Source organism: Brachionichthys hirsutus, unplaced genomic scaffold (assembly GCF_040956055.1).
Source record: "Brachionichthys hirsutus isolate HB-005 unplaced genomic scaffold, CSIRO-AGI_Bhir_v1 contig_1405, whole genome shotgun sequence".
Classification (NCBI taxonomy): Eukaryota; Metazoa; Chordata; class Actinopteri; order Lophiiformes; family Brachionichthyidae; genus Brachionichthys; species Brachionichthys hirsutus.
The window spans coordinates 272,306-292,888 of record NW_027180323.1 but is presented as its reverse complement, the minus strand read 5'-3'; the positions used below and the strand labels follow the sequence as shown (position 1 = coordinate 292,888).

Genomic DNA, 20,583 nt, shown 5'->3' with positions numbered 1-20,583 from the left:
CATTCGGGGTAAAGAGGGCATGCTGCACCTGTTTTTTGCAGGATGTTTATGCAGTACATTGAGCATTCAGTATGCTCATTTTTAATTGCATTTTCCTGACATATTCAGCAACTTCTTAAATGAAGCCCCATCCAGTCAGCGAGTCGCCTCCCGTTGTTCACCTCTTCTTTTATCCTTCATCCGCAAGACATGATTTGACAGATCAATACTCAAAGAGGTAGGCGTCAGCACTGAGCTATTTGTCAAAGCTACCTGCCAGAACAAACCTCTTATCCTACTACTCACATCCACACTCCTTCCTCTGCCCTGCCTCCCACGCTCACGTCCTGTTTCCCATCGTCTTTCCCCTCTTCGCTCAGCCTCACCTCAGGTTTTGTCAATAATCAGTTAGGTGTAATTCCAATGAGGTGATTAATTGCTTGCTCTCTCTCTCTCTCTCTCTCTCTCTCTCTCTCTCTCTCTCTCTCTCTGAGCACAGGTTAGCATTTGTATAACAATCACACGATGATAGCCACGGGTTCAGCTACGTTTTTGACTCATCCTGACTGATGGGGCTTTAACAGACAGGACACACACACACACCCACACACACACACAGACACACAAATACAGTTGCTACCAAAAACAACCCCTACAACCTACTGACGGACGGACTGACACCACAATAGCTTTCATGCTCAGCAATCCAAATCTTCAATTTATTGGATCTCACTTGCCTTTGGATGACTTTCATTTATTTAAAATCTTGTCTTCTAACTCCCTGAGGCAATGCAGAGTTATTTTGTATTTGGGCCAGTTGCATTGGTCTCTGTGTTGCGGTGACTCATGTAAGCACCTGTCTTTTTTTTATTAATTTATTTTAAAAACTCCACTCAACAAATCCTATTGTAAAAGCAAGATGAGTTGTGCATATGTCAATCACATGTAGATATATCAGTGAATATTTGCGCAGTTTGGATCTCAAAAAAGTAAACAAAATGAAATGAAACCCTAATCCCGATTCAGGTGCTCTCGAGTAAAGCAGAGAATCAAGACCAGTGTCTTCAATCAGAATAACAATACTATTTAATTATGTGTTAATTAAAGGCAGCTTTCCCTGATTGAGGAGTCGGCCCATTGATGCTGAGGGACTTCCAATCATATAAACATCCGCTCCCTGGATTTGGATCGTGTTGTGTTTAATCAGGCATTAGCCAGCTTTTCCCGTATTGCCTGCCTGGTGCTGGTTTACACAGAATGTCTGTCAGCTGAAGGATAATCGTTCAAAAACGACTCCTAAATATTCCAAACATTCAGGATTTTGGATGGCGGTACATCTTAGACAGTTGTTTAACACCTTAATAAGTGTCTTGCATGCACACAGTTCTCAAATTAAGAGTGATACTGCATTATAATCCTAAATACCACGATTTCTCTCTCAACTAATCATGTTCCTTCTTTCCCTTCCTTGCTCCCTCCATCAGTCCCATGCTATGAATGTAATGTGCAAATTGTAATCTCTGGGGAAAGATGTAATAGAGGATTTTGTCCCACTATGTGTCAAGGAGGGTGAAAAGAGCAGTGCTGTTGTCTGTCAATTCTAACCCCCCCCCCGACTGTCCATGGTCTTAGCTTCCCACCAAACACAACTTTTCCCAGACATAGATCAGCTTATTATTATATCCATGTCGTTCCACTATACAGAGTCCATTACAGGAAACGCCAGGACACCAGTGGCCATTTCTGTTCTGGCTCTGCCAGAGCTCAGACAAGGAAACAATGGGCCCAGTAACATGCAAAGATTTAGAGCTGATTTAGAGTGACTTTTAGAGTATAGTAATTATAGGAGTTGAAGGGAGGGGATGTGAAGGATGTGAAGGATGCTCTGGGTAGGTAGGGGCTTGGGGAGGAAGATTATTGTCATTTGGCAGCCGGTCTAGTTGGAGAGAGAAATAATTACAGGAGCCAGACCCTGAGTGGCGATGTGCAATGATTCAAACAATCCAGAGGGAAGACATTTTTTTAATGCCCCACTGGCATGGGAGCAAACGCTTTTAGTAATTGGTTGAGGAAAACTAGTTTGGTTGAGTCCCTTCTTTTTTAGAGAATTCTCAGTGTCATAAATGATCTGTGGATTGGACTGTACTGAGAATAAATCAGACAGTTGAGTCTTAGTCAGGGTGCAGATGGTGTCTCGTCACTGCAACAGAACACAGACGTGCCTCGGGAAGGGACTGGTCCCTGCTGTTGGACAGGAGGGTAACACAGAATGCATAAGGTTCACAAATAAATACCCATCCACCTGCTTTGGTGAGTGCTTGGGGCCCGGAAAGATTGGAAAGCATTGATACAGTTTTATTTGCATTTCCCTGTCTGCCTGTACAAGCAATTGAAACAGTTTCTGCATAAGCAGATGGAAAGGGGAACTGAATAGGGAATAATGAAAGGGCCAAGGGAGGCCTGTGATGGCTTTCACATAATAAGAATGATAAAAAAAAAATCATATTCTTCTATTCACACTCCCCTTACTCTTCCCTTCCCTTCTGGTTCCTGTGGGATATGCGTCATTCGTACATGCACAGGTTTTCATCCCTTTGCTTTTTTGTGGGTGTCCTGCTGGAGAGGCAGGGAGAGAGGGAGAGGGAGAGGGACTGTTTATTCTGTCAGATGGTCCAACGTGTTTGGAATAAATTTTCACCGAAGAGGAAGTTGTCTACATCATGTGAACTGGCACTGCTGAGTAAGTGAATGGTTTTGCGTCCAAAACCCTTCCCTCAATCACTCTTTTAAGTTACTCGATGTTGAAAAATTAATTCAGGATTTTGGGATTTTTATAAATCATGGTCTCTGATGATAGCATATCTATTAAGGCAAAGCATAACATTGGTATTTAGTATTTTATTCATTCATTCATTTTCAGAAAGGCAAGACAATCTGTGTCTTCAGCCACAGATTTGAATCCGGGTCACGGACTTACACTGGAGCCTATCCCAGCTGGCATTGGCCGGGAGGCGGGGTACAACCTGGACAGGTTGTCAGTTTATCGCAGGGACACGTATTTGGTATTTTATAGAACTAAATAGCTACAGAGAGAATCACATCTGCTGTGCTAATCAATAGATGTGACCAATCTGTTACCACCTGATATCTCAATCAGCCTCATGACTGCATGCTTGAGAGGTACGATTGGATGGTAAGAGGGAAAGCTAGGCCCCATGTATGTGTTTACCTTGTGTTCTATAATAAACAACAATAAGCACAGCAAATATACTAACTTTAAGAGTACCTGTTTACCATGTCTACAGCTAAGGTAACATTTCCTTGTTAACACTAAACTCAAAATACTAGTGACAAGGACATAAAATAAAAAAAATAATAAATATGTTTTATTAGTTGATTTTAAATAAATATATTTTTAGAGGCATCTTGACAAATATTTTGAATCTTAAATTCAAATGTAAATGTCTGTGCCGATTCACAACATCGATCCAATAATGGAATGGAACCATGGATGTCAAAATCACATTTTCAGGCCAATCTCAGTATTAGAGTGAAAATAAACTTAACAGAATATAGACAGGCTGATATTGTGCTCACTATTTATCCATGCTTACACACCAGTGCAGGCATGTTATGTTATGAATTCAGGAATTTTCCCCCCATTTAAAGGTGCATAATAGCGCATGGATTCTCATTATAAAACATAATGTGTCAAGTGAGTGCAAGAATCTTCTCTCAAGATTGCTCCATGTCTTTACGTCTCTTTATGTTATTTTTTTTCACAAGTCGCATCATGATTCACTTTTTCATGCCATTGTTGTGAAAAGGTGTGTTTGACTCCTCTTGTGGAGCAGAGCCCATTATTGTAAATAGGCCAATAAGTAACTTTCACACGGTGTCTCTCCAAAGCAAGCACACTACTCAATATGCAAAACAGAGGCGCCCTGTTAAAGAAACTGCTGCCAACTGATTATATTTGTAATTTAATTTCCTTGGTCACACAGCGATAAGAGGAAGGAGCGGCTGCAGCTGGCCAGGAATGAATGGATTGACAAGAATGGGACTGCAGCTTCATTGTCTGCACTGAGATGTCCGAGACGACACCCCTCACGGAGAAGGTACTGTTGAGTAGATACGGTACAGACACAGGATATATACACATATATATATATTATTTTATTAGCAGAGGCAGCAGAGAGCATTCCACTGAGCTAAAAGAACATGCGCATTCATATCGAACGGTTGGATGTAAGTGCAGAAAAATCAAGAAACTTGTTTTTCCTTCCTCCAAACTGTCTCTTTCTTTTCGGTCCATTTCCTTTGTACATAGTTCTGCTGAACAAACGCAATTATCCATAGTGGCCTGGGTGGCATGCCAATCACAAAGAGCAATGGCTCATTGCAGATTCCACAGGCAAGATGCGCTCTATCCCCGCAAGAAAGATGACTGAAGGACACGAGGAGCACTCTCCCCATATTTTCTCCTCGGCTCTCCTTCCCATGTTTGATCGTAAGCTGCGGAATTTGCACCGCCTGACCTTTCCATTTTCGAAGATGGCGCTCTGATGGCAATACATTGGTGTGCACAACGCTGCAGTGGTCAGATGTCTTAGAGACTTTTACTACATCAGGGGCATTGCAGGGCAATAGAGAACCGGTGCTAAGCAATGGCATGGAAGAGAAAGAAAGGTACAAATGTCAACAAAATATGATGCCAAAAATTGCAGTACAGAACTGTTATGTGACATCCAAAATCCTCTTTCCACCTTTGTTCTATGTCCCCCACCCCCTGCTGTCTTGTCCTCTGCGTTTTTCCTCTGTACCTTCACTTTGAACCTGACAGCATTATCCTGTCAGCAATTTAACAGTGAATAATGTAAACCACATTGTTAATAAAACAAATAAAAAAAACTATGTGCTCCTGCTTCAGCTCATAATGCATCACGCTTCTGGATCAAACTAAAAAGAAACTCAGTTCATAAGTAGTCTGACACAATCTGGTTTAGAATCCGCTGAAATATGTTCACAAGCCCTCTTTATCTAACTTGCAAATACGAACCCAACACACACAGACATTCGCATGCATGCACAGATATTCTATCTTGCGTTATTGCTCAGAAATGGGAGCAGTGTCTCCCATGTTTCTCCAGATTTCTGAGCAAAGAAAAAGCAGTCGATGTTACACCAGCGCCACCAAAAGGAGAAGTAGTAAACAACAGGTTTTTACAGCTCTTCCTTTCTTTTTCTTTGCCTCCATAAATAAAATTTACAACATTAAAAATCAGATTAAGGACGCTTCAGCACAGTTTTATTTTATTTTGATTTTTTTGGTATCTCAACTAACATGACCACGGAAACGCAGGTGATGGGAGAAACACATGCTTGATACTTTGGAACAGCATAGTGGCTTAATTAGTCAGATACGCCTGAATAATTGCTCTCTAATAGACGGGAAGAGCAGCAGTTAGCCTGGATTGTGCTCGACACATGATGCCTGTCACAGGCAGGAAACGACGGCGCCGCCAACATTCCGATTGATGTCTCTGTAGAAAATGTCCTTCAACAATCAGTACTCGCAATCTCTCTGTGTCCATCGGGCCAGCTGTCTATCTGTGTATAACATCTTCCACCATTCATCTGTCATCTTTGTGCCTAAACGTCTCGCTATCTTTTTTTGTCTTTCCATCTGCGCATTGATTTGGTCCATCTTTCTCCGGGGCATTCTTAACCTTTGGTCTCCTTCTCACTGGAAGGTGAAAGAACAGTAGCCACAGAAGGCTGTCCTTTCACTGGCCCAGACAACTTCAACCTGGGGGAAATAAAAGCTTTTGAAGAAGAGGAAGAAATCCATTTATGTACTTTATTTATAAAATATCAAGGGCCACTTGCTTTTTTTTTCAAAATTAATAGATGATTTTGAAGATGTTTCATTAAAAAGATGAAAACAGGGGAGTGAGGGGAATATATGTCACTGCTGAAAGACACAGCTGGACTCAAGAGGGCAAAATACAGTAGATGGAATGGATGTGAAGTTTGGGTGGTAACATTCTTTTTGAAAAATTCCGTTCCTGGATTGCATTCTGGGGCATGTCGACCTTCAAGGTCATTACCCTCATTTGCACAGTAGTTTAGCAGCACCCTGTTGGTAAATTGAAAAAGAGACAAAAATTCTCTGTGGATTTAATAACAAACTCATTAGCAGAGCCCAACAGGACGGAACTGCCTTTTAATTAGAGCAACACCTGATTAACGCCCAATTAACAGAGCCAGAGCTACTTAATTCTCCTCTGCTTTGGCAGGTTGAGAGCATAAATGCAAGCAGTCCTGCATTTGAGTGCTTCCTCTCCTCCAGGGACTGTGTGAGAGAAAAGTAAATCACGACTTTGGAGCAAGTCTGTCGTGTGTTGGTCCAAATGCTGTTCAGAGCTGGGAAGAGGATCCTTTAAAATGCATGAGGTGAAGGTTTCCAAGTGCCAAGCCTTCGAGCTTTGGCACAAAATATGAACTCGTACTGTTCTTATTCTAACACAGAACACTTTTGCCGTTCACACAAACATTGACACAGATATTAAAGTGACTTTTATTCAGCTATGAAAGTGTCTGAATGACCCTCATAGTCAAATGTATCTTCAGGTAAACATGCTGTACCTTATGCAATCTCTCCAAATATTGACTAGTAATAAGGGATTATTTAAAAACAGTGGAATCATTTTCACAATGAATTATCCATCAGCAAATAGGATGTGTATTAGGTTTTAAATTAAAACATTGAAGCACAATGCATATGTGTTATTCGTACTCGACAACAATCTCACTCGCCTTCTCCACGTTTTTAACATTCGTCCACTGCATTGCAGCATTTGTTAAAACATTTCAGAGAAAGATTAAGAATATCTTGAACTTTTTACAAAAGAAACACAACAAAGGACAAACTTCGAAAGCACCTGTGGGTCTGCAGCTTATCTGTGGGAGGTTTGCAGGTTCTCCCCGTGTGTGTGGGTTCCCCGCTGGGTTATTCCGCTTCCTCCAACCACCATAAACAGGTGAACTGGTGGTTTACCCCCCCAGCCCCCCCTCGACCCCCCAACCCCCATGACCTTGCACAGGATGAGCGGCTACAGCATAGATGGAAGGATCATTCCAGCTGATACAGAATCCCTCACAGGACCAGAATTCCAACCTTTGCATCAATCCAAACCGGTCAGCAATGTTTCAAGCCAACCCCAAAAACACATTCATATTCACTAGTAAAAAAATAATAATAACTATCCACAAAAAAAACGAGCAAGACAAGAGTAGTAGAACTCAGAAAAACAGTCTTCATGAAAATCGCAATCCAGTTAATACCTTATACAATGTGAGAAACAACAATTTTAATCAGTCTACTAATTAATAAATTATAAGTTAATGAATATACAGCATCAGTTTAATATGTGAGACTGATCCAAGCTGGTTAAAGGAAAACAAAAACAAACAAAAACAAATCTGGTCTTAATTGAGTCAGTGGGTCTCGTCTTTGCCCGTCTGTAGTGTTTTTTGTTTTTTATTTCATTTCAGTCGACATTGGAAGCAAACTGGAAAATGACAAGTACAATCAGCTGCTCAGAACACTGAAGCATTCAGGCACAATCATTTTCCAGGTTTTCAGATCTTAAATTGTCAAGCCAACACTGTTCTCCAAACATAGTCAATCAATATTCAGCCTGGTCAAATAGATCTATAAAGCAGCATGGAATTATTGGGTTCTAATTGAGTCTGCATGCAATAATGTGTTTGATACACATTCAAATACATTTTCTCCATCATGTTACTTCTGAAATCCTCTCAAGGTGGCATATAGCTCTTCAGAGCTGCGTCATTTTTATTATTTTTGTGCTCTACCCAGGGTGATAACAATCACTAAAGGAGTGTTTAGCAGCTTTAAGTCGAGATGAAATCCGCCATGACTCCACAGCCTTCTCTAAGTCTGGCAGGATGTCTGGCACAACAGCTTGTTCAGCTATAAATACTATTACCTCCACAACCAATAGCAGAACCCATCCTAAAGCCCCCAGCCAGTAGGAAGAGCCAAGGCTGAAGACGTTTTGACTGATTTCCTCCTGGTGCTGATAAGTGAAAAGAGACCAACTGAGGAGGAAGAAGAAACCTGTAGATAGAGTCAAAAACAAGTTATAGCAAGTACAATTGTGGGGGGGGGGGGGGGGGGGGGGGGCATTCAATTGAATTAGTGTGTAGAGTATATCTGAAGCTTATGCAATATGAACTGTAAAAATCACAGCCCTGCGGGGTAAATGAGCAACACAATTACCTGAACCACAAAAACCAAAGGCTGCATGGAGGGCAAATGGAAATGGGTAATTGTTTCTTCACTTTATTAAGAATTAATATATTATTTAAAAACTTCCACAATGACAAACCACTTATTATTAGAGCCAAACACAAAAACACAATGTGTTGCTCTGACATTACCTGTGGAGCCCATGGTGAGCAGCAGCAGGGTGGAGGGGTAGAGCGCCTGTCCCGCCATGAGGAGAGCACGAGTGTTGGAGTAGGAGCGCACCGTCTCACGCGTCCAGCAGAGGGCGAACACCACACACAGCGCCCCGGTGCTCAGGGCCAGAAAGGAAGCAAGAACCGCAAACACTCTCTCTGCTTCCAAGGCTGCAAAACACAGACACAAAAACGAAGGCTATAATATGAAAGGTAAACATGTGCCCGTGGCTGATTCACTCAGGATTGGCAATGCTGTCGGTTTTAAGAGAATGTGGCAAAGTGAAACATGTTAAAGTGAGGCCCACTCCTAGAAAAAGCCCCTGGCAGAGTAAAACCAAAGGCTTGTGCACTTCCCGTGCTTCTTAAGATAATTTAACACATTAGATGCATTCAGAAAGTGTATTTTCATAATAATACAACTAACACTGACAGAGGACAAAATAGTGCCCAAGGCAAAAAATTATTCTTTTATAAAGACTAACATTGAATGTGTTGTTAAATACTCCTTTCACAGTTTGAAGTCAGAGTCCAATCATTTGAAAGGCAAACATCCTTCTTTATCCTTTACTCAAAGTGCTTGAGCATCCAGAATTCAAGCACGAGGAGAGGGACCTTAGATCCGTGTTTGAAGTATGGCTGCGTGTAAAAGAAATAAAAACAGCATGGAAAAGCACTTAAATGACAAACCAGCCAAGATTTCAGCACACTTCCTTTTCACCAGGTGCAGAATATACAAAGAATGTACTGCACCAGTGCCGGTTCAAGCCCAGACTTGTTTACAAATGCTGCACCTTGATGCTCACTCAGGGGATTTCAAGTTACAATTTAGACTGAACATACCATTTTTACAGAAGCAGCAAATATCAAACTCATTCAAGTAAGTCCCCCCCATCCCTTTCATCCACACCTACGATAAGGAAAAATCAAAATTGGCAAGGACACGGAATGCACCCAAGCCACTGTCCAGCTCAACACGGTGGAGGCTTTTCTTTTTTCTTTGTTATCCCCGGAGTGTATTTTCAAATGTTCCACCTCCTGATGTTGAGAATGTAAAATAGTTTCATTAAGGCTGATCTCTCAGCGAACCTGCCGATATTAGCCCAGCACAGCACAGCGAAGACATTCATGCAACATTAAGTTTACTTTCATTTCAGCGCTGTCCATCTTTCTGCCCATGCCTTTCATTCCTTTACCCTCAGCCATGAGTGATGGCTTTAGATAAGAGGAAAAACCAGCATCGATGATTCGGCTCGTATCTCACCATTGAAGACAGCTTTGTGATTTTTCAGGTCACTTTTAGTGTTATTCCAGTCTGTCCAAAGCCCCCTCTCCTTCAGCCAGAATGGTGTCCAGACTGCATACAGCACACAGAGGCATCCTGCCAAGCCCAGACAGGCCTGGGAAAACCGAAAGCGGCTGACGCAGTCTCCCAGATCCAGCACCTTCATGTTTGTGCACCACTGAGAGAGAGAAAGAGGCAGAGAGAACAATCGTAGATGTAAATTACATTATTTTAGTTTGAATTACCAGACGCAATGTCATCCCCAAAACCAATCTTTGTTTCGTTTTTTTCAAATTTGGTTCTATTATCCTTAAGAATGCAGAATTGTAATTGAAGTACGAGCTTACCTTTGTTGCAGGACAAGAGCACAGCTGTGAAGCTCGTCTGTGTGCAAATAATGGCAGGCTTACTCAGGAACGCCTTTGTGTTTGCTTCTGTACAACAGAAGTTTGCCTCTTGCACACGACCACACGTAGTCACTCGTGGATCAGTGTTTCTCCGCCTCTGCTTTTATGGAAACTCCCCAGCCAGCAGTTTTTCAGGAAGCTCTCCTCCACTGAGACCCACCAACACAAACTGTGTGCAAAGTGAAAGCACCGATAACGCCTGTTCAATATCAGAGGAAGCAGATGTTTCACTGTCTTTATTAAAGGAGTGTCAACATTAAACTGGAGTTAAACTACTTAGAATTGCTTGATGTCTTAGAGTACCATTTAATATAACAGAAATATACCACTCTGAGTTGTTTTTATATATAAAAACCACAAAGGGTATGGAGGTTGACATTATTTAAGACATTTGAGGAAACCCACTTTGTCTCAGGTGTCTCTCCGCTTCGTCACAAATACCTCCTCCATCACTTTCCTCTGTTGCTGTGGAAAGTTGCCCACAGTTCAGAAAATGGAATGAATGCTTTAACACAATTCCACTGCAATGCCTTCTTAGTACATATGAACATGGAAATTGATTGCATGTCAGTTGAAAATATTAGTTTCACATTTACTCTGTAAGAAAGACCATTATAAACAGATACAATAATCAAATTCTTTATTTATGGTTCGTTACATAAAGTACTTTAAAAAGAATGCGGCTGATTTTGCCTGATTAACATTCAACATTCACTAAAACCTTGATTTAATAAACTGTGTTGGGGGGGGTCCGTGATGGTGATGTTTTAGCATATGGAAGTTGATAAAAATAAAAAAGGAGTTAAAATGCCATCCTTGTTTAGATTGAATATGTTGACCTATTTATTTTTAACAGGGAAAGGAAGAGGGATTTGGATAAACACCTGGGATTTGGAAGCAATTTATGAAACTAAAATAATACAAACACGATGGTTCAGACCATAAGCCACCAGCCAGACAGCAGTAGTCCCAGACAGAAGCTGTGATTAGTGCCATCAAAAACCAAACAAAATAAACGTAATAAATAAAATAAACAAAATAACGCAGCACCTGCTTCAAGTGAAAAAACATACGCCCATGCTACTTGAATCTCATCTGATCTAGGCGTATCCCAATTTATCTAAACCTACATGAACATAATGTCATAATTTATCTTAACTTATCCTTTCAGATCAATAAAAGGTAAATGCTGTGAGATGAGAAGACAGCACCCAAACATCCTTCAATACGTTTTTGATAGCTATCTCATGTGAAGCCTTCATATCCTAAATTTACTTTGCAGCTCTTTGCAATAAATCCTTGAAGACATCAAGAATCTCTGGGTCCTCTCCCCCAGGCAGCTCTGGAGTGTTTTGCTCCAGCCAGTCAGAGGAGCGGATCTGGTTCCTGAGAATCCCGACCAGAGACTCCATGCTCTCTGTGGGCTTTGCCACTTGGTTGCTCAGCAACACGAACTCTTCAGTGGTCACTGAGGCTGTGTCAGGAACAATGTTATCCTTCTCCGTCAGCTGGTCAGATGACTTGCTCGCGGGTGATGATTTTGAATTGACAACCATAGCATTGTCTGAATCGCCGCTGTTCGCTTTCACTGATTTCCTGTGCTCCTTAATGCTGTCTTCAGTTTCTTTCAGAGTCTCCCTAATTCGCTTAAGGCCTGAAAGAAACACACAAAACATTAGCAGAATAGTCAAACATTTTTTATATTTGCGTACGTACTGTATAGGCCATTTAAGCCTTCCAAAGGTGTAATTATTATGTCTAAGTTTATGCAAGTATACTAGTAAGGTACAGTTACGGTATAAAATGTCTACTTATCATCCAAATTATTTGGATTAAAATTATTTTGATTTGACATACGAGTGATTTGAGTCACGAGCTCAGTCCGGGAACAAATTCTACCCGTATTTCGTCATTAAACCAGGTTTCCTTGTAGTCACACTCAATACTGACCGAGTTGAAGGTGGTCCTGCTGTATCGCGAAGATAAAGCGGAACCAGCCAGGTGTGCTGCAGTAGAAGGCCTGACCACAGCTCACAATCACCTTGTGTCTGATGAAGCACTTCCACAGAGACAACTCCTCCTCAAACGAAGGCTCTCTGAGGTACTATCAAAACAAAACAAAAAGTTACAGGTGACACTTCCAAGCTCAAATTCATTTGCTTTTAGTGATGCTCAAACAATAACTGAGATATTGGCATTTTAGTGATTGTGACCCGGTACCTTTCTAAGGTCAGCCCAGACGTACAATGCAGCAGGCCTGTTCAGGAAGGGGACTCCCATGCTCTTCAGCTCACCTGTCAGGTAGCTGTGAGCAGCTTTCAGTCTGGATCTATTCTCAGGCAAAAACACCTTGTCGATCCACTCTGGTGCGGAACAGGATGAAGAGGCAATGAAAGAGTCCAAGTGAAGCGTTGGCTATTTGTGCAGCGGAATGTGCAGAGCCCCATGCTGTACACCAGTTATATTGAAAAAGGAGTCGCTAGCTTCCTGAGCGGAGCTGAGCTGCAAAAGGTCTTGAATTAAAATACAAATATATCTCCTCGTGAATTAACAGTTAATCAAACAATGGCTAGAGCTGATTGGTTTTTTTGGAAGAGGTGCTTAAATGTAAGGCTCAGTATCCCGATGCAATGTGGTTGCAAAAGCAAATCTGATGGGTCCATACCTCTGTCCTTAAACAGTTGTGCTACCTGGTGCTGGGTGGTTCCAGGGATACCATGGAATATACCCAAGCAGTCTATTGCCTCCACAACGCGCTTGTTTTCAGTGTACAGAGTTCCAACTCTGATTGCTGACATTGCAAAGTCCTAGAAATGAGAAAATGAAGTCATTGACGAAGATCTGTGTTTAAAAAAAAAAAAAAAAACACGCTTACCGGAAGAACAATTACATTTCTCTGTGCCATCAGCGGCAAGGTCAAATGTCCCAGGCCCAGAACTACGTACCTTGGAGAGTCCCCAAATTACATGGGTCCTCTGCGGGTCCGGCAAACTGGGAAACACAGCACATCGTTAGCAGTTTTCTGTCGTTATTGTTATGATGAATGGTGCAGCAGAGTCGTCATGAAGCCAATAGGCTCATGCATTACCTTTCCATATTGAGGACACTGTGAAAGGTGACCGAATCATCAAACACCGACAGCATGTACACTTCATCAACGATGACGTGGAGTTCATGTCTAACGGGAGGAAGTTAAGAAAAAGATAATAATTTGAAGTCAGAGTCCAATCATTTGAAAGGGCAACATCCTACTTTAACCTTTCCTCAAAGTGCTTGAGCATCCAGAATTCAAGCACGAGGAGAGGGACCTTAGAGTGACGTTTGAAGTATGGCTGCATGTAAAAGAAACATGCAAAAACATGACAAATCAGCCAAGATTTCAGCACACTTCCTTTTTACCAGGTGTAGAATATACAAATAATGTACTGCACCAGTGCCGGTTCAAGCCCAGAGTTGGTTACAAATGCTGCACCTTGATGCTCACTCAGGGGATTTCAAGCTACAATTCAGACTGAACATGGTTTTTACAGAAGCAGCAAATATCAAACTCAATCAAGTAAGTCCCCCCCCCACCCTGTTCTACATTAAGAATCCTCAATTTTCATATTGCTTAGGGTTGTCAATGACAAAACAAATGCAACATTGATGTAACAATAACTCCTTGAACAGTGTAAAACCACTGTGGTTTATGGATGCAAGATCTCTGCGCCTGCAAGGGTCTCTAGGGGAAATAAATCTGGCAGCATAATTTGGAAAATGATGGATGATGCAGATCATTGGCACATAAACGTCAACATATTACAAAGTAGAGTTAACAGTTAATATTCCACTCATGGGCCAGAGCTCTAAGGTGTCAAACGCCAATTTCACACAAGGAAATGTCTGAAGAGACGTGCATAAAGCCAAAGTGCATCAAGGAGTCATGAGATTGCATTGATTACATTGTCAGATTACAGCAGGATGAAACAGTGAAGTAAACATATACCTTTTAGCAAACTCCAAAAAGCCAGCCATCTCCTCCTGCGTATAGATGTCAGCCAGAGGGTTGTGTGGATTCAACAGTACAAGTCCTCGGACGGTCAATCCCTAAAAAGACAGTTTTCAAATTGATCTAATGCAAAAAGAAACACCGTCATCAAGTCTTAGAGAAGAAAAAAAAAAAAGAACACACAAGTAGAACATCCTACACACATCATGAAGAGCAAAGAAGAGTCAACTGGACTCGTTGAAGTTAGATCGAAGACGTTTCACCTCTCATCCTAGAGGCTTCTTCAGTTCTGAGAGACTGCTAGAGGGTTTAGACTCTTATACTCTTGTTGGAGCAGAAAACAAAGAAGGTACCGAAACCACCAAGACAATCAGACACCCCAGGAGTCTTAGCATTTCCTTTATGAATGACAATGCTCCCTGGCAGTCATGAAACCTGGAGTCATTGGCATCCATAAGATGAAGGGTTGTTGCCCCCCCCCCCCCAAAAAACGATTTTGCAAATTACCTCCCGTTTAGCCCTTTTCAGACCTTCTTCTAGCTTTGATACAGTCAGGTGGAATGGACCAATCCCTTTGCCATCTGTCTATAAATGAATCAACAAAAGCAAAACAAATGATCAGTATAACATGATTTGATGCGCATGATAATATTTAGACTGAATTAATACAATTAGTGAGTGAAATAAGAAGCTTTATTACTGTCACTGAATGGTGGACACGGCACACACAGCAATGAAATTACATTTACACCCTAGCAGGGTACGGGGGCATCAGTGCCTTGCTCAAGGGCACCTTGGCAGCGCTCTGTAAGTAGACTGGCCCCACTCCACGTTTTGTCTGGGCCGGGACTTAAACCAGTAACCCTTCAGTTTCCAACCCATGCCCCGACCCGTCGAGCCACGCCATATTGAATAAAGCTTTTTACACGCAAGAGCAACGTGAGAACTGCAAGTAAATCATGCTTTGAGTTCCTACCTCAGAGTCAAGAGGAATGTGAAAGAGTCTCACGCCACTATACAGACGAACGTCAGGAGTTACAGCCCCGTAGAAAGGAGTGGAGATGAGCAAGGCATCTACAACATGAACAAACAAGAGGGCCACATGAAATCTCACTGCACTCCCCCCTCCTTACACTTAATGTTTCACACAGAAGCGTTTTCATGACAAAATCATCACCCGAGCTCATTGCTAATAAAACTTGCTAATAAAATTTGGGTTGATTTTTTTTTCCATTCATTTTCCTGACTGCTTTGTCCATTACCGGGGGACGGAGGTCATGCTGGAGCCTATCCCAGCTACACCCTGGACAGGTCGTCAATTCATCGCAGGACCACACACACACACACACACACACAGACAGACAATAATTTACGCACACACTCACACCCGTGGACAATTCAGCTTAACCAATTCACATAAATTGGTGTTTTTGGTGGTAGCAGCGCTTAATTAGCATACCTTCAGGATCACAAATGACAGCAGCGATGCATGAAAAGAGGGATGAACAGCCATTCACCACCACAACCTGGACAAACGTACACATAAAAAATAGTGTTGGGAAAGACCTAAACAGGGAACAGAGCCAATTCATCCAACTACTCAGACAGCAATTCATTACGTACCAGCCACATAGCCACACCGTAACTTCATTATTACCCTGAGGTTAGTTCAGCTTTAGAATTTGGATTACGTCTCACTTTACTTCATAAATACATTTACTTATGTTTACCTCTGCCACAGAGAGTAGGCGGTTATGCAATCGGTGCTGGATTTTATTTTGTTTTTATGTTGCGGGTGTGACCGGGGGAATAAAAATGAATGATTAACCCAGAGTGGGTGCGGCGGCAACATCAGCGTAATTTTTGCCAGACCTCAGTATCATAACGGGAACAGGATTATTATTATTTTTTTAACACAAGTCAAAGATATCTATTGAAAAATGTGGTGGTGGTGGTACCGTGTTGAACGATGTGTGTAAAGTGCTTCCTTATTTATCATGCTCACGATGAAGCTTCGGAATTCTTGTTCGAGTAAAATCCATTTTTAGAAGTAACATTCTTGGATTTACTCTCCTCTAGGCAGAGATTGTTCTCTCTGTATGATCAATCAGATCAAATGCTATAGTGTCAAAGTCTTATATGATTTAAAGTCAAATGACTGTTTAGAATTAGACATTGCCAGCGTTCATCTTCACTCACATTTTCAGCTTTTAGCTGATTTGGAGAACAGCAGTAATAGGTTAAGAATTTTGCAACTTCCTCCCTCAGGCTGCAAAAGAGCAAAGTGCAAATTTACAGTTCTGGTTATGATGCAACTGTGATCCAACTTGGTAAATTTCATTTATTACTCACAACAGTTGTCCCCTCCAGTCTCCATACTCCAACAAGCATGGCTCAACATGCAACATGTCAGGCTTGGTCAGCTGTAAACACAAACAAAAAAATAAAAAAAATAGAAACGCACTGGGAGAGCACTGGCCTCGGTCAACCGCTTCAGTTTCACCATATTGTGATTTGCACCAGAAATAGTCCGACATTTATTACTTTAGAAAACTGGATTGACATCCATCCATCAATTATTTTTGAGTTATCTTGCTAAAAAGTAAAACCAAACAAACAGATAAACGATCACCGTGGCAGAGGTCACCAAACAGACTGAATGTAAGACGAATGGTTTTTAAATACCGTCATGTGACTTAATTGAAATAAAAACGTTAAGCCATTTCAAAAAAAAAAAAAAATCCTCATGAATAAAAGTTTAGACGAACTGTGAAAGAAACTTATTTTGCCAGCTCATATTTATTATTCAGTTTTGTATTCATATTTATATTTCACATTCATAGTTCTTAACGGACAAAGCAAATCATCAACCACTAAAATAATGAGAATGGGCCTAAATACACACACACACACACACACACACACACACACAAAGGGCTGATACACATGCGATGGGGAGCAGCTGAAGTGATGACGTGGTCTCAAACAAGGTCTGGGCCCCAAGCAAAGTCCGCAGGGCTGAGCTGCCGCTGCCCTCTTTGATCTTTTTCAGTGCAAACTGCTTTTTTTTTTTTTTCCTGTTTGGATTCTCCCTGAATTTTAATTTAAACCCACTTCTTTCAGCTTTCCTTCATTGGTAGCAGGATTTATATTGCATTAATCTTACCCGTTTGTGAAGAAGATCGTAGCATAGTTTGTTCTCACTGGTGCCCAAGTTGATTATACCCTAAAAGAAACACACACAGAAAGCAGCAGGCGCTTGTAGTACAATTAGAGAACGGTGACATGTCGAACAGCCCGATTGAACACGCGCTTTGAACACGCGCTTACCTCGGCGTTCTCCGTGCTGTGATATCTGTCTTTATCGTACACAGAGAAGCCCTGCTGGAGAATGCGTTCCTGCCGCAGTATGCCGTTGCCGCGGTTGGACAGGTACCCGCCGGGGCCAGCAGGTTCTGCGTCTCCCATCGCTTCAGAGCTCTTCTGGCCGACAGGCGTGCACGCCACTGCCTTTAATGACTCCTGATTGGAAGTGGCCTCTGCTGCTACAACTGCTGATGGTGGCTGAGAGAAGAATGACGATAGGGAGGGGTTGGCATCGGGTGCCGATGAAGGGGACAGAGGAGGAGATGAGAAGGAGGGGTCAGGCTGTGCTTTCACAGCGGTCGGAGCGCCCCGTCTGACAGCAGCCAACGCCTCCGTGAGCATGCTGAACAGGTGGAGCTCGTGCCGGCGCTCCCGCTCCGCCCTCCTCTCCTCCCGCTGCTCCCTCTGCTCCTCAGTCTGCAACTCTCTCTCCAGCCTGGCCTCCTCCAGGGAGAGCAGTCGCTCCTCTGCCGACTGCTGCCACGTCAGGAAGCTGGCCAGCGCTTTGTCCAGGCGCCCCTGGCTGCAGCATTTCACTCCCCTGCGGCTCCATGCCGTTTTGCCCCCCTGATGGTGCTTCCTCTGCCTGGCGGAGGCGAAGCGGTTCCAACGGCCCTTCCTGGGCTGCTCAGACGTGTCCTGGGTGGAAGCTGTGGCCGAGTCAGCGAGGTTCAGGTCACTAAAAGCTGTTGATTTGGGGGGAGAGAGAAAAGAGAATGCATTTTTCTCACCTTATATTTGCAAAATGAAACATTTTAATAAAAAAAAAAAAAAAAAAAAAGCAAAATAAGGACTGGCAACCTGAAGGGGAGATTCTTGCGGTGGTTGAGCTCTCTCCTCGAGCCGAAGCCTCCCCTGGTCCCAGCAGAGACGGCCCCGCGGCCTCCTGCTCATCTCCAGAGCCGTAGTACATCTCGGGCGCAGCGCCTGAGTTCGGCAGACTCTCCCCGACATCTTCACATTTGATGTCCAGCAGGTCTCCCGTCTTCGGCGGCTGACCGAACAGAAACCCGCCTGAGGAAAAGGGGCCGAAGGAGCTCGCCGGGCCCCCTCCTTGCAGGAAGGCGTCGGGGGGCCCCTGGTTCTGCAGCACCTGCTGCTGAGCTATGACAGCCCCCCCCAGGGACGAGTAGGTAACAGCCGGTCGGTTCGCCAGCACCCTGTCCATCACATCATAGAACTTCCAAGACCTCATCTTGTGGTTGTCCTTGATGCGGCGGTACTCCAGCTTCATCTTTTTGATCTTCTCCCTGCACTGGTCGCCCGTGCGGTAGATGCCGCGCTCCCGCAGGACGTGCGCGATGCGGTCGAAGACGCGCTGGTTGCGCAGCGAGCTCTCCAGCTCGACCTGGACGGACTCGTCGGACCACAGCTGGAGCAGCTCCACGATCTCCGGGTCGGTCCAGTTGCTGCCTCGCTCGTGTCTCCTGCCGCGGAAGTCCATCCTCTTGCGTTCAAAGGGGCGGATTTCTCCACCAGACGGGGAGGCAAGTTGTTCGATGCCCGCCCGCAGCCATCCGAACTTTAAGGAAGCAAATGGAAAGTCACGTAAACAATAAATATCCCGAAGCCATTTTCCGTAATTAATATTCTCTCACCGTGAATCTTCGTCAAACAGTTAACTCATGGCCCCGATTATAATGTGTTTATTATAGCGGAACATTTATCCAATCTGTGGCAAAATATATCAATGATTGTTAACAACATCCTCCAAACCGCGACATCTCGCCTGTGCCAAAATGATCACATCCGGGTTGACGGCACATGCGTGCTTGTCCTTATTCCGGGATAACTTTTGGTCCGTGACAACAGGAGGAGCTGCGCTCAAGGCGAGGTGGGATTTTACCCGCACCAGTCTGTATCCTGGCCGAGTCGGACCAACTTTGTGCAATGGCGCCCTCTTTTGGTGGAGTTGAATCGCTTGTGCATGTAGTTACGATAGATTTCCAGAAGATGGGGATAGCACACAGCAGGGAGAAATGATGTCGCTTGGGCGCTTGCCGGATATGTGTGGTTTTGTTCGTCGGGGTAACCCGGAATTGATTTGTAAGCGATAAACTAAGCATTCTCCAGTGGTTTAAAAAATAACAAAACTATAATAACTTTAATAGAAACATGTTGATTAACATATAAAAAAAACTTTTAATGTAGTTCAGCCTTCAATATATTTTCATGTACAGATTGTAAAATGTTGTACTATCCCGAACGATACATTTATAGGTGTACGCCAATGTTCACTCTAATTTTTCATGCGTCTGAGCAAACACACAAACTCCCTGAGCAGTCCCTTGGACAACTTTGAGCAACATTATAATAATACATTTTATTTTAAAGGCACTTTACATTTGAAAGCAAATCTCAAAGTACACAATAAAAATAAATATCATAAAAACAAGTGATAAAAATCAACAAATAAAACAGATAAAACCAACAAGCAAAGGATGTGTGTCCTGTGGTCCGGCGAGAGTCCTGGAACTCCGATTACAATGGCGTCTATTAGATGCGTAAAAACATGTGAATCTCATCATTAGCCGGAGCAGCCAGTCACCGGACACTCACTGACGCACAGTGGAGAATAGCACAGAATGAATCTTTACGTGTTTATCTTATTTTCAATTTAGGTTGGATTATTTTTTTTGTGCGCAACGTAGATTTTCGCAGCGCGAAGACCGTATCAGCTGTGCGTAATTACGCTCGAGCGCACCTTAGAGGGAACGTCGGTGTACGCGGTGTCACAAATACATGTATTTCAATTGTTTGCTTAGCCTAAGGTAAAGTCAAATTGCAGTTACATTGACATCACCTCATGTACGATCCTGGTGCATTTAAAAAAAATAACGTAAAATAAATAAAACGGAAACGGTGCTGCGAATCAAGCGAACGCCACAGTCCAGTCGGCTCAAACGGTGACGCGCTTCCTGGAGGAAAGGGGCTTGTTGTGGGCAGTTTGTTCTCATCTCTCCATCAAGGAGCGCGCCGTCAGACTGTGTGTTGGCTCGTTTCGCCTTTTATTCTCCTCTTTGTCTTCCCGTGTTTACTTTGCATTTTGCGTGTCCATGTCAGCGTGA

The 20,583-nt window shown here is 43.0% G+C and overlaps 2 protein-coding genes across 3 annotated transcripts; both read right to left on the bottom strand.

Annotated features, from left to right (window-relative positions):
* Nucleotides 1–6,558: 6,558 nt before the first annotated feature.
* Nucleotides 6,559–10,232, bottom strand: LOC137912735 (uncharacterized). Its single transcript, XM_068756871.1, has 4 exons — nucleotides 10,102–10,232; nucleotides 9,734–9,932; nucleotides 8,449–8,640; nucleotides 6,559–8,125 (listed from the first exon to the last, which is right to left on the bottom strand). Exons 2-4 carry the CDS (start codon nucleotides 9,918–9,920, stop codon nucleotides 7,857–7,859), a joined length of 648 nt encoding a protein of 215 aa, XP_068612972.1. The 5' UTR covers nucleotides 9,921–9,932; nucleotides 10,102–10,232; the 3' UTR covers nucleotides 6,559–7,856.
* A 1,200-nt stretch (nucleotides 10,233–11,432) lies between these two features.
* Nucleotides 11,433–18,959, bottom strand: LOC137912734 (1-aminocyclopropane-1-carboxylate synthase-like protein 1). Of its 2 annotated transcripts, none has more exons than XM_068756869.1 (15): nucleotides 18,314–18,959; nucleotides 17,480–18,201; nucleotides 17,316–17,375; nucleotides 16,502–16,572; nucleotides 16,349–16,418; nucleotides 15,609–15,675; nucleotides 15,126–15,223; nucleotides 14,657–14,734; nucleotides 14,147–14,247; nucleotides 13,250–13,339; nucleotides 13,107–13,152; nucleotides 12,827–12,968; nucleotides 12,382–12,524; nucleotides 12,112–12,265; nucleotides 11,433–11,815 (listed from the first exon to the last, which is right to left on the bottom strand). In XM_068756869.1, exons 1-15 carry the CDS (start codon nucleotides 18,957–18,959, stop codon nucleotides 11,433–11,435), a joined length of 2,871 nt encoding a protein of 956 aa, XP_068612970.1. The 2 variants fall into 2 exon arrangements, with proteins under 2 accessions (XP_068612970.1, XP_068612971.1); XM_068756870.1 differs by having other exon boundaries at nucleotides 18,317–18,959.
* Nucleotides 18,960–20,583: the final 1,624 nt, after the last annotated feature.